This window comes from Pocillopora verrucosa, chromosome 9, assembly GCF_036669915.1.
Source record: "Pocillopora verrucosa isolate sample1 chromosome 9, ASM3666991v2, whole genome shotgun sequence".
In the NCBI taxonomy this organism is placed as follows: domain Eukaryota; kingdom Metazoa; phylum Cnidaria; class Anthozoa; order Scleractinia; family Pocilloporidae; genus Pocillopora; species Pocillopora verrucosa.
Window position 1 is genome coordinate 4,592,421 of NC_089320.1, and position 14,353 is coordinate 4,606,773.

Genomic DNA, 14,353 nt, shown 5'->3' on the forward strand with positions numbered 1-14,353 from the left:
CAACGAGAAAAATTCCCCATCTTCAAACTTCCGATACGATGTACCTCTTCTATGCAGCCTTGAAGAAATGTAAAATGGTTTCCGTGTTTACATAGCCTGATGTAAACACGCGGGAGGTTGGGAGAACACGAGATAAGCGTAGGAAACCACGACGCGAAGTTTACATCAGGCTATGTAAACACGGAAACCATTTTACATTTCTTTTATAAAATAACTAATGAAAGAGGAACGAAAACCGTGTTTACATACGCTCATGTAAAATGGTTTTATGGCCAATCAGAGCGCGCGTACTATTTGAATTATTTTATGTTTCCTTAATGCGGTAAATCTATCCATCATAACAATTTGCACCAAAACTGGAAGGGTATTTAAACGAAACCGCAACACAATAAAGGCCCAACTCATTTGATAAGTATGTTTAAATTACTCGGAATAAACCGGAATAATGACGTTACGCAAACAAAACAGTCAAAACTTTGTCCGACTTAAAAAAATCATTTATATTGTAATAAACAGCCTTGTAGTCAGTCAAGTGTTACTAATCATGATCAAGATAAGAAAGGGAAACAAAAGGAAAGAAACTATTTTCTATCATTTAGTCTTGTTAATATATATATTTAAGCAAGCCTAAAAGCGGAACTCCACAGTTATGTATTGTTTACTGCACTTAAGAAGATTTTTTTCCCATTCTGGTAAATAAGCGGCTAAAATATTAAAAGTACAGTTTATAGCGGATCAACGGTGTTGAATTAAAATCGCCTACGGTTAAACTAAATACTTTCATGACACAGCAAAATCTGCTCACGGCAGCTCAAATGATCTTGAGACGCAATGAGATAAATTCCTGGTAAAATAAAATGAACTCAAGATGTCCAAAATTAGCTCACGGCCACAACAATAAACAAAACACGGAAAAATCAAAGCAAAACAGAGAGTAGAAACCATTCTTGAAACTATAAGAAATCAAATCATTTCTACGCGGCGCGAGAAAATGCCGAAATGTGAAAATAAACAAAAACAAGAGAACAATTACTTTATGAGATGAAGCCTCAAATTCCCAACTAACGGTCGCCAAATGAAACAAATTTAAAAGAAACTTAAAAATGATTAATTTTCATTCAAGATGCAGACAAGAAAGGTATTGAAAAGGGCGGAGATGTTCGAAATAAAACAAGACAGGCCGTTTTGCATTGGCCGGCCTGTTCAAATTAATTTAAATACACACTGTATTACCAGCCTAATAACCAAAGATGTTAATAAATAGGTACTAAAAGAAACTTAAATAAAAGTCAATTTTCATTCAAGATAAAGCCTGAAATGTACCGACAAACTTGAGAAAATTCGTTACCCTGCGGCCGCCGATCTGTTCAAATTAGTCGAATTAATTATTCATCCGCTAAGGCGAAAGATCTGATTTTCAACCAACGGCTTCGGCAGGCACTTGACGCTAAAACTAGCTAAAACTGTAAAACCACCAGAAACTGTTTTATTTTAATCACCGCGTTCTTTTCTATTACTCATTCCCGTTATTAACGGTTTCAGTTAATTAAAATTGTATAACCTCAAAAAACTGTTTTATTTTAGTGTAGATACTAAAGAGCAACAGTTACGTTCATTCTAAGCTCATCTGAGTGTGTTTGCAGTCGTTAACGAGCGAAAACCGTTTGGTTGTGGCCACTATGACTTTTGTTTTGTTTTTTCTTTCTTTCTTTTATTCATCCGCTTACCCTAACTTCCCAATCTTCGGCAATGCCGCATTACTGCTTGACGAGCTTAATGTGTAATCAGACAATGCCTACCTGTTTCCTGGCTATTCGATATAATAAAAAAAGCAATCCACTGGCATGGAAATCGACGCAATTATTGGCAAAGTTGAGCTATAAACTTGACAGTTTAAATGATTTTAAACTTTTGAGATCACCCTCATTTTATAATAGCGGAGAGCGCGTGTGATGTCACAAATAATATCTGACCACACAAACAAATTGAATTTTTCCTCGAATGTTTTACAACCTACATTTTTTTTGGTCAAATCGCTGTCAATCGAGGCGCTCAACTCACAATGTTTGTCTGAGCCATGGAGATACTTTTAGACATGGCGCGCAGCGGTATTTGCAAACCCTACAAATGCAGAATCGGGTATATTCTTGATACTATTTTAGACAAGGCAAATAACACTCAAAAGAAGTTGATATTGAGGACATTGAGTCAAAGTTTCTAGAAATCAAATGCAACTATTTTTCTAGAATTTTCACATAAGGACTTAGTTTTTAGTAACATCTCATGATTTTTTGTTCTTTATAAAAGAGAAGTTCTTCAAATTTGGCGATAAAACTTATCGCAAATTACATTGCTACAGTTTAGGACTCGAGCTGCTTACGCCGTAGCGAATTTCGATACCAGTGAAAACTTTGCAATGAGTCATAAAGTTCTTTTCGCTTATGTATGACAAGGATCGTTTGAGAGACTTCAAGCATGAATTGGCTTGTTCTACTGCCTGACTGTTTAAGGTGTCCCACCGAGGATAACGAGAGAGGTTGTAAGCATCAGAGCAACCTGAAAAAAAACAAAAACATGTTTGATTGCTTTGCATTGGTACTGACAAAGTTAAGATTAAAACATTACTTCGAATGTGCTTCAATAAATGTGTGTAAGGTGCCATTAGATTGGTAGGAGGGGATAGACCCGAAGCATAGCTAAATGAACACCGAAGATTAAAGATGGCCAAACCGATTTACGTACCTGTATGAAAAATTGTAATGAACCTACATTTATTATGACTCGTTTAATATAAAATCACTCTGACAGAGGAAATCAAGAGAAAAAAAAAACTCCCAAAACACCAGGCCCTGGTTGTTCAACGGGTGAAAAAAGGTGTCCACAGAATGAATCTCTATTAACCTTTAATTGTTGTGATAACATACAGCGCTATCCAGTGGATAGTGATTTTTCCGCTGGATAGCGTTATCCATCCTTTAAACTGGGCCAAGGTAATAAAAAGAAATTTTCTTCACGCACAACGGCATCCAATCAAAGGCCACAACAAACACATGCACATTAAATTGAGCTTACCTTGTGGGAAACGCATTCGAAACACTGTAAATGGGATGTTAGGAGATTCGTTGCAAAGCATAACACTAAATCCATAAGTTATACCTAAAATGGAAATCAAAAGAGAGGATATAAAATCGTTTTACACATAATCACAGTAACACTGCGTACACTGAGTGCCTGAAAGAATGTTGTGTAAGAACATGTTATAAAGGCTGAAGAGAGGGTGTAACTAGTCAATAGAAATCAACAACCTTTATTTATACAAGTCGTTATGCCATTTAGCCAATAAGTTGTAAGAAAAACTTCGATTTAGTCAGTAAACAGCAAAAAACAAAACAAAACAGGCAAGTCAGTTAATTTGTGCGATTCTTTGACTTGACAACTGCAGATGTTATGCTTCTGAAAACTAAGCGTTACAAACAGTTTCGGTCTTTCAAGAAAATACCGGACATTTGTTGAGAAAAACCTAAACCTGATAACTAAAACCACAGGCAGAGCGTAAACCCGGAGCTTGTCAGGATAATCTGGAATAAACAAAGGGTAACAATAGCTAGTTGGGGGTCAGAGTGAACTGAAATTTACATTTATTGTACCGTGTTTGCAGTGCACTAAGAAAACTCCAGGAAGTAAGGATGGGTGTCGAGTACTCCTCTTTGCGCAGATGTTTGGAGTTGTGTCATCCAGGCAATAGTCACCACGACTTCTTACCATAGGCAGGCAAGGATAGTATTCTACATCGTATGTGCGGTGTACATCCAGTTGCACAGCATCTGGTATTGATCCATTTCTGCTGAACGGAGACTTTCCTTTTTCCAACAGGTCAGTAATAAATGCAGTCAAGGTCTCAAGAGGTAATTAAGTGTTAACAACAAAAAAACCGCAAACTGCCATATGCTGTTTAGAATGATTAGGGAGATTAAAGTGTCTAGCGACTGGTTTGGATGCGTCCTTGTCATTTCTTTCCACATCGCGAAGGTGTTCTCGGAATCGGTCACCCAGTCGTCTTCCTTCACGATGCAAAACTTGTCCTTTCATTCATAACGTAGAGAAAATATCGGGACCCAAAAGATCCATTAAGATCATTGATCACTTTACGCGTACCTCCGCCAATGTTATTTACTGCATAACTTGCACTTATTGCAATAAGTTATACATCGGCGAAACAGGAAGACGACTGGGTGACCGATTCCGAGAACACCTTCGTGATGTGGAAAGAAATGACAAGGACGCATCCAAACCAGTCGCTAGACACTTTAATCTTCCTAATCATTCTAAACAGCATATGGCAGTTTGCGGCCTATCCTTACATCTAGGCAGTTCGGAAAGCCGTAAAACACTAGAACAAAAATTTATATTCCAAATCGGCACCCTTAATCCCCACGGAATCAACGAGCGCTTTTCATTCAACTAACTAATTTATTCCTGTTTTCTCGTCACCATATTCCCACCAATGGCGTAGCTACACTTTCTGCATATAAATCCACACACGACCCACAATTCCTCTAATCGCTCTGACGAAGGGCTAACGCTCGAAACGTCAGCTTTTTTACCCTTTACGGTGGCTAATTTACGTTTTCAACCCAGTTGTTAACACTTAATTACCTGCTATACTCTCCCACCGACGCAGCACCACAGTTTCTTTAGAAACTTACCCCTTTATTCAAGGTCTCAAGAAGCTGATCTCCCTCGACAATGCTAACTATGTCAAACAGGAGGGGAAAAGTTTGCTGGAGTAGAAGCATGTCTTCAGGACACTGCTCGACTGGTCCGTTGCCGATGAGTCTGCGGTAAAATGTTTCCAAGGAGTCCAATTGGGGGAGAAGTGCACACACCGGGGAAGCTTTTCCTAATGCATTGAAAAGTCCAGTGATGGGTGTTGGAAAAGAGACATCAGATCCATAGAACGAAATGTTCCAGGAAAGAAAACTACCCAAGGCAGGTGCACAACGCTGCAACTCCAGGTGTAAAGAGGTCATTACTGTGTAATGTAACCTTGCTAACATCACGGCCTACTTGATCCACCATCTGCCTCACATGTTTTTCAGCAAGGTAAACCCTGTCACGATGCCTAGTGATGTCATAAAATATTAATTAGTTAGCCTAAATGCAGATCTCTACAAATAAGGCAAATAAAAACAGGTGATATTTAGACATATTAAAAGTCTATCCCAGTGGAATGTAGGAGGAACTGGAGCTGGTCTTAGTCTGGTCTCAACCCCTCACCTGATCCAGAAAAAGAAGACCTCATTCTAAGGTCTTTGCAGGGTAAATGAGACACACAAGCTTCACCACCACGACAAGGTGCCAGCCCAAGGTGAAGGATTAAAAATATTTTAAATTATTATATTAATCAGTAATCAAACTCAATCAAGTCATAGTCTTCGCATCGACAGATTAATATATTATATCATGCTCACATTCTAAAATAGAACTCCTTGAATCATAATGGGAACCAAAATAATAAGATAAATGATGCATAAAATATTTTTTAAAAAAATCATAAGCATAAATAGCAACTTATCTTCCTGTTTCTCATGGTTCAGTGGATGGACTCTGCGATGAATAACTAGACTTCAGAGAAGTACAAAGCTTTCATCTGAAGGATAGTGCAGTAGCATCACAAATGACAGTGTCCAGACTGTTATCTTTGCCACAGATGGCACAACAAAAACTTTCTTCATACTTTATGTCAAGAAGGTTCAGGAAACTGTACCAAGCAAAACATCAGTGGTGGTATGATAACAACCTCTTGAAGTCCAATACATCTGCATCAGCCATGATCTCTTGCCAGACACTGTAGTATGTAAATAGAATGCACCTAAAAAAAGAGAACATAATTTAAATATAGCTTTTTGAAAGACAATGGAATGACATACATGTACAATTTTATATCATTCTTAATACAATGATTTTCAGTTAATGTCACAGGCAAAACTTCGGAGATACAACAAATCAGAACCCTCAGCTAATAATTTGTTGATTATTTGTTTTTTTCTGGTACCTGATTTTCATTGTAAACCATCATGTGCAGACAAATGAGTCTTAGATTATATTAAAGTTCACACGGCAACCAGGTGGACAATCAGACATAGTTTGAAGCTACACTGGTTTGCAGATTTAATGAATGTAACCGAAGAAGTTACAATTCATAGACCCAACGTTTCGACACTCCTGTCTAGTGCCTTCATCAGGGGTGATCTAAACGCTGCAACAAGAGGTCCTTTTATATGATCACTAATTAGCGGCCTTTTTTCTGACGAGGTGTAAATAGGCGTCAGGAAGCAGACCGCCATCGTCACGATTTAAAGGAGCGTGGGCGGAGTTAATGTGCCAAGCCTCCAAGTTTTGCTGTTATTCCTTACATACAGGGTGTTACTGAACCCATCAAGAGAATTTTGAATAGCCACAACGTTAAAGTTGCTCAAAAACCTTTTCAGACTTTGGGGCATATTTTCGCCAAACCTAAGGATCCTGTCACGAAAGAACAACGAACCGACGCCATTTATTCTATTCCTTGCAATGACTGTGATAACGAATACATCGGACAGACCAAACGCCAGTTTGGTACACGGTTAAAAGAGCACCAAAAAGCGGTTTTTCTTTGCAAAAAGGAAAATTCAGCTTTATCGGAGCATACTTGCCTAACCAACCATACAATTGGGTGGGATAATTCTAAAATTATCACTACTAATCGGCGTTACCACCAGCGCCTTTGTTTGGAGGCTTGGCACATTAACTCCGCCCACGCTCCTTTAAATCGTGACGATGGCGGTCTGCTTCCTGACGCCTATTTACACCTCGTCAGAAAAAAGGCCGCTAATTAGTGATCATATAAAAGGACCTCTTGTTGCAGCGTTTAGATCACCCCTGATGAAGGCACTAGACAGGAGTGTCGAAACGTTGGGTCTATGAATTGTAACTTCTTCGGTTACATTCATTAAATCTGCAAACCAGTGTAGCTTCAAACTATGTCTGAGTCTTAGATTGTTTAGTATAATTGTTATCAATTATAATTGTTGTTATAAGTGCATCTGCTGGGTGTGTTCCAGAAACATTTAAATTTACTGAACTCAGTACATACTTGATATTCAGATGTCATAATCATGTCATTTTCAAATCCATTGTAACCTTTTAGGTGGTATGTGATTACTTGGAAAAATTTCAACATAATGTAATTTTCATAATGCCATTCTCAACACAACATCAAAGAAATGTGCAATAAGTGTGAAGCCCTGTAAGACTTCAACTTTTAAACTGCAACAGAGAATTAATTTATGATACAGAATAAGTTACATGTACCTCCCCTTAAGAAAATGAAACAAAATCCCTCAAGATGTCATAAGAAACAATGTAGGATGCCATGTTTAACAAAGTGAGCTCTGAGCCATCAAACTCCACTTTTCCATCACAGATTTCCTCAACACAAGTATAATATAACACTGAAATGAAACATACAGAAATCATTATTTGCTTATTACAAAAATTTAATGATAAGATGACGTAAAATTACTCATACATGATGTGTTAGTAGCCACAGGTATGGACCTTTTCATATTGTATTCAGAACATTGATGCTTGGATAATATATATATTTAAGTTATATTATTATTGTAAATAGGGAGCTTAAGCACAGACAAGTAGTTTCATCCCTGGACAACAACTGGAAGGTGGATGTTGTTATTTTTGATGTATTGATAACTTCACCTACAAATTTGAAAGCTCCAGTTTTAGAAATTAAAAAAAAAGACTACAAATGAAAAGTCAGTAATAATTATGCAACAAAGTGGAGAACATTTCTGAGTTCTGGTTGCCATCCATGGCTGAAAAATATCTGTGCTAGAGCTATACAAAAACCTTGTGTTGGTTTTTAGCAGTCCATCTGTATTCACCTTGAGCTGAGGCAAAATAATAACAATAATTTACTTGGCTCACTGTCAGCTGAGGGTTTTCCTCCTGATGGATGCCTCATGCCAGGCTGTCGACAGCTATCATCCAATCAATTGGTTTGAAATCTGAATGAAATTTTCACATTACCTGGACAACCTTCCCTGTATGGTTTTCATTTTTCAGTCATTTCTATCCCATTCATGATAGTAAACACTACTTGAACACTTTATGAGATAAGATAATTCATGCAAGGAATTTCTTATGTTCACATTGTCATGTCTGCTTTTTCAAAAAGCTCAAAGCTTGTGTAGTCTGACTAATGCATTGCAATGAACACTTTGGGCAGGAGGGAGACAAGTTGGGAGTAAGCAGCACCAAATCAGTAGTTGACATTTTGCCACAAAGAACATCTTCCAGAGAGAATACTTTTTTTTGGTGTTGTTGATAGATGGAATAGTATTTTTTTTACAAGATACTGATCTTATTTTCCACTCTTTATGAGTGGTGGCTGCTGCAACTGATTCAGTAGACTCTTGAAAATTTCTCTCAGCAAACAAATCGACCAGAAAATCAGGCATTTCATGTCCCATTATTTCCTCAGATTCTGCTACTTTTGTTACATGTCCACAGTTGTGACACTGGTGATCACAGATTAAAAGCACGTGATACATGTAAGTGCACCTTGGAGGCCAACTACTCCATGCTGTTTATTTCCACATACAAAAATTGTAAAATTATTCCCATTCAAAGGCAACGAATCATGATGTTCCTCCTGAGATAGAAAGACAGCAAGAACAACAAGCAAGTAGACTGTGGAAATGCTACAATCATTTCAGATAGTCTTTACTTAAATAACAGATACAAATGGAAAATATGATGTTTACAGCTACTTACAGCAACTTACAGCAAATAATGCACTTGTAATTTCTCCAAGAATATAATAACCTAAGATTCACAAATAGCTCTACTTTGAAGGGGACCTAGCTGTTTAAATACACAAATTATGTTTTAACATAATTTAACTTAAAACAAAATCATTAGGATGAGTGAAAAATAACCAGAAAATGTTGACAAAAGCAAGATTAATGTTAGTAATAATTCCAAAATTTAAACATTCAAAAGCAAAAAAAAATCATTCATCTTACTTGGTAAGTGTGATCATGAGAATATGTGTCTCTGGCAAGTGAAAGGGTGACGTTGTTTTCCCTGTCAAAGCTTTCCATCAACTTTTCAGTGGCTTCAATATGGATGCAATTCTCATAAACAGAACTAGCTGCAGTTAAACCTGTGAGAAACATTTAATAAACAATACTTATTATTACATATAATTTATTACTCAATTTAATACTGAAATGCAAAGAAGAAAATTATGGCACAGGGGCATGGGGACACAGTCAAAGACACAGGGGTCAGATTCAAAACAAAATAGCTAAATGAAGACAGCTTATAATCCTGTTACTAGTAGTTGGGGCCTTTCATTTCACAACTCAGGTTGTTAGAATTCAATAGAAAAAACATTTGACTAGCACATGAGGGTGCTTAAAGGAGGCTGGAGAAATAGTTGGTAACAATAAAAAAGAGAAGCTGTAAAAAAGAGGATGGGAACTGCAGTTGCCTCCTAATGTATAAGCAGAAATAAATGGCACTTAATGAATGTGTACATGAGATACAGTTATTGTCTACATTAAAACTGTGACTTGGATGAACAATTTTATTGGAGCATTTTTATAAATTATTTATCTCAGTTTATATGCTTGTATTAACTTTCTCCTGTGACTGTTGATGACAGTGCAAATAATTTGTTAGCCTTGTGCCTTCGACACATTTGCAATGATAGATCTAAATGTTATCCCTGGGTTCTCTTTCAACAATCATATGGCTTCTTGATGGTAGAGGATAAAAATATATAAGGTAAACAATTGATTTTGTTTGGCATAAGCACAAGTACCACATTATATCTAGTTATGAGTAATCTACATAGCTACTGTGCTAACCAATAAAAAAACAGACATTTTTAATGTGCCTCAAGGGCACAAACCACAAACGATTTGTGCCACATCACAGAATGTCTAACCTCCTTGTACATGTACAAGATGCACTAGAAACTACAGAACAGAGAACCCAAAACATAAATAAATATTAAACATTGGATATAAAATATTGAACAAAATCAAAACTAATTATGAATACCAAAGGTGAGCAATTAGGATATTTTATATTGTATGTATACAGCGATGTATTAATACTACCAAGGTTTGAGTCTTGTTTAGGTAGAAAGGTCTACTTTACTACGTGAAATTTACACTCCTATGTATGGTAAGAGATCTGTTTTTAATTAAAAAATGCATGTAAAATCTTCTTTGGAAAAGAGGAGGTATTAATTATATAAGCTTCAACCCAATATAAAAGAAAATAACGAGGAATAAAAAAATTAATACTGTCATTGTGTGTGATTCATCACAACTAATAAACAAAACAGTTTCCCATATATATATGTGGAAAAAAAAAGTCTGTCGAATGAGAAATATCTTGGTTACTACAGATATCAGTTTTCTTTGACTTTTTTTATACATGCCAACTTCCCATGACTCAAAATAAAATTCCATGGCTTCTTTCCTGATCTTTTCCTGACATGTAGCACACCCGAATATAATTTATGGAGTACATGCTGGAAGAACTTAAGCTTAAAATGACTGTAAAAAACAGAATCGAAAACATTTTTAATACATGCAAAATTAAGACTTACCAGCAAAGCATCTAAAGTTGGTCTAGTTTGCAACGCCTGATGAGAAGGATTTTCGAAATCATCTTTACCAGTCGAGGTGTTGACCGCAGTAATCAAATCAGATGTCTTCTTTGATCCTCTACGTCTAATCTTCTTTGGCACAAACTGCGAAAAATTGCACGGGCCTCTTCTTTTATTCCTCTCGCTTAATTCATTTTCATGAACGGCGGGAAATATTCAAAAAGGTGGAGTGCTGTTTTTCATCCGCTATTTTGTGCAACGCGGCAACATATGTGTTTATGTATCATAAAGTGTATCAACATCTAGTGATTATTTTCGTGGTTTCGAGCAGAATCTCTGTAACAGAATACACCTCCGTAGTTACGTACACTCGACACCATAACGTAGTACACGTGCGTACGGCCTTCTTAGCTATTAGGCACAGGAAGGGGTCCTGACACAGGCTAATAGGCACCAACAAATACAAAACTTAGTTGCAAAATCGCTATCGAATCGCACACGATCAAAGAAATGCATTTATTTAAGACAAAAAACAGCCGTACATGCACGTATTATATTACGCGTGACACTTGTAAATAAAGTTCTGAAAACTGCATACCCAAATTACCTTTCGATCTAACTATCTCAATTAAATTATAATTGTAAATTAACTCATTTGCCGTATTTCTTTTGGCCTTCATGGACCGTTTGAAGTGTCTTTTTACAAATTTACTCTTGGCCGGAGACGGTTTAGGTTTGATATTACGTGACCATGAATACGATGGTCACGTAGTCAAAGCTGCAAATGGAAACTTTTTACACCCAAACATTACTATGCATATTCTCCCAACTGTTCTCCATACATGTCCTAAGGTGCTGACAAGGAGAATTTGTTCATCAATCAAGAGCTGCTTAAGTTGGTGATCATTTCCTTTATTCTTGAGACCTAAATGTGTGATTAACGAGTGATATTGTAAGGAGAAATTAGATGCTGGTCACTCTTAGGGGTCAAAGAGTTAAGGGAATCTTAGTGTCCATGAGTTTGGGGATTCCCCTCATCTCTTTTGGAAACATGCCTTCCAAACATTTATTTCCATCCATTGTCATTTTGTTGTCTGCCAGTTTGACTTGCAAGGCAAAGAGCTTGGCTCAGGTTTTTTTCAGCATCATTTTCTTCTCTTTTGGTGAAGAAGCCAATTCAATCCCACATAAACCAAAAATAAAAATGTGTGAGGATGTAGTTGACATAAAATAAGTATTTTAGGAAGAAAGAAGATGGCAAGTAGAACGAAACACCAAAACTCTTTGTTCCTTTTAACTTTCACTTGATTTCTCCCCCTGCTTCAGTTCCTGCCTTGCAGTTGTGTTCTCAGGAGTTGTGTCATTAGCTCTTGCAGGCTGCCAATATGGACAGAAAAATAAAAGTCAAATGAACCTTCATTGCCCTGTAACTGCCTGCATTACCACTAATAGGCCACGAGAATATGATCACGATAACAGGGTGCTTGTATTAATGAATAGAATCACCTAAGGTTGTGATATGGATGCTGATTGTAAGTTTTACGCAGTTAATTGACACCATGAAAAGTTCAGTATAATTAAAACTTGTCTTGCACATGTAGCCACAGTCAAATGGACAGAATTCAGATAATTCCTTATGACTGAAAGACGTCACAAGACAGAGATATGGTAAGGGAATTTCATATTGTACCCATTCCACTGGTCACGTGGGTTAAAATTAGAATCTATAGAAAACAACTCCTATGGAATCTAACAACTTGCTATTGGTTCTAATAAAAAGGTAGGCTGATTGACATTGGTTTCAAAACTAACAAAAAGACCAGGTCAACCCCTTAAGTCCCACTAGTGACCAAGACAGAATTTCTCCTTACACTATCAGTGCAATATCAAGCAGACAAGGAAAGAGAATAAAGAAAATATCAATGAGGGGATTATTAGTTGATCCAATTCCAAATTCTCCAAACTAACATTATATGAATTGTATGGCAGACAGTAAGGAGAATTACTAATGAGATCTTGGGAGTTAAAGGGTTAAATAAAACTGACTGTGACATTTATTGGGTGGTGTGACATGGTTTTACTCAATAAAGAAATTGTCTTGCTTGACCAGGACTTCCCACTGTTTCTAAGTAACCAGAATAAAGAGAAAAGTGCTTTGTCCTGATGGTAAAGCACCTTGCCCTGGTTGTTGAAAGGCTGAATGGCGCTATCCACTGAATAAATCTTTATCTGATGGATAACACTATTCGCTTTGTAAAACCTATCTACTGGATAGGGATTTTTACTTTTTTCTTAGAGGGCACAGAAAGGAATCCTGCCATCTGATTGGTTCTTAGTACAGTCCATATTTTCCTATATCTGCCCACAGGCAACGGTAACGCTTTCATAAGTCACCGAGTACATCCCTACACCAGTGACTAAATACAGGAATGGCTCCAACCTGTAATTCGATGATAAAAATAGTAAAAGTTAATAAGTTATATCTTAACTCCTTGCTCGTGAGTATTGTTTACCCGTGTGTCTTGAAGCAGAACAATGAAATATCAATGCAAGTGAAAACACCGATGTATCAAACAAGAAATGGTTATTAAAATAACGAAGGGATTGCAGAGCAGTTTCTTGTCCAATGAGGTAGTTTAGCGTTACTCTGACGATGACAGAATTATTCACTGACTAGCTCCGCTGACTAAGCTCATTTAGCCAGTTCAGGTAGACGATCAGAGACTGGAGCCATTCCTGTATTGACAGGAATATTCCTGACAGGAATAGCTCCTACTCATGCGTTCATTATTTTATTTTTTATTGTTTTTTGCCATTCCTTTTGGCTAAATAATTTATACACTGAGATAAAAACTGAAAGAGTGTTTTACTACGTTCTTCCTATATTGAACTCTACAATGCTTTTAAATAAAGCCCTCTTTCATTAATGCCGGGCCATGTACTTCTTCAGTAATATTTATTATATGATCAGTACGACCCCCCCCCCCCGGGCGCTTTTATCAAAACAATTATAAGTAAATCCCCATGTAAGGGTCTGCGAAATGTAAATGATTGAGTAAGGTCGTGAACAGATGTTTGAATGTGGGTAGGTTCTTGAAGACAACCCTAGTCAGTTCCCACGCCCAGAAAATAGCTCCATGGATCCTGACTACAGGGAAGCATCTAGTGATACTGCATACCACAACAGTGCCAGCGAGATAAACCTCTACGAGACTGTCTTAATAAAGGAATTGTGGGCGAGAATGGGGAAAGAACCATAGAGAGGACAAAACAATCCCTTAAGGCGAAATTGCTCAAAATGATCTATGATGTTGAAGTCTGTGAAGATAAGGATGCGCTGCAACAGTTAGAGAAAAGTGTCAATTCCTCTTAAAGTTTGTTCACTTCGATGGTGCTGCACAAACATACGACAAGTACACTGTCGGCTGCTATACCTAAAGGGAATGCACCTGAATCAAAAAATTGAGGTCCAGAAACATTTCTTTTCCACCAGACGAAAGACACAGAAGAGAAATGTCAGGTTGGAAAAACCAAACAAGAAGAGAAGATGGAGATGATTGAGAATTGTTATAATAATGAGCAATAAGAGCAGAACAACAGCAAAGTACCTGTAGACTTCACATCTGGCAAAACGATGGCGCACAAGGCATGTTGTGTTTCATTGTT

At 37.1% G+C, this 14,353-nt stretch overlaps 3 protein-coding genes across 9 annotated transcripts in view; 2 read left to right on the forward strand and 1 right to left on the reverse strand.

The window, feature by feature from the left end:
* The window catches only part of LOC131786186 (arf-GAP with coiled-coil, ANK repeat and PH domain-containing protein 2), a 77,295-nt gene that overhangs the window by 33,003 nt on the left and 29,939 nt on the right, over positions 1-14,353 (forward strand). The gene's annotated exons all lie outside the window — the stretch shown is intronic.
* The window catches only part of LOC131789193 (uncharacterized), a 67,310-nt gene that overhangs the window by 5,670 nt on the left and 47,287 nt on the right, over positions 1-14,353 (forward strand). The window lies entirely within an intron of this gene.
* LOC136276929 (uncharacterized) overlaps positions 853-14,353 on the reverse strand; it is a 74,791-nt gene continuing 61,290 nt past the window's right edge. The window contains exons 3-6 of one of the 2 annotated variants that reach the window (XM_066172392.1): positions 4,707-4,900; positions 3,648-3,860; positions 3,073-3,156; positions 853-2,556 (exon numbers count right to left, since the gene is read on the reverse strand). In XM_066172392.1, the coding sequence (XP_066028489.1) occupies positions 2,354-2,556; positions 3,073-3,156; positions 3,648-3,765 (405 nt within the window). In that variant the 5' untranslated portion in view covers positions 3,766-3,860; positions 4,707-4,900 and the 3' untranslated portion in view covers positions 853-2,353. Of the gene's footprint in view, positions 2,557-3,072; positions 3,157-3,647; positions 3,861-4,706; positions 5,523-14,353 lie in introns of those variants that run through there. The other variant, XM_066172391.1, reaches the window with a different exon arrangement.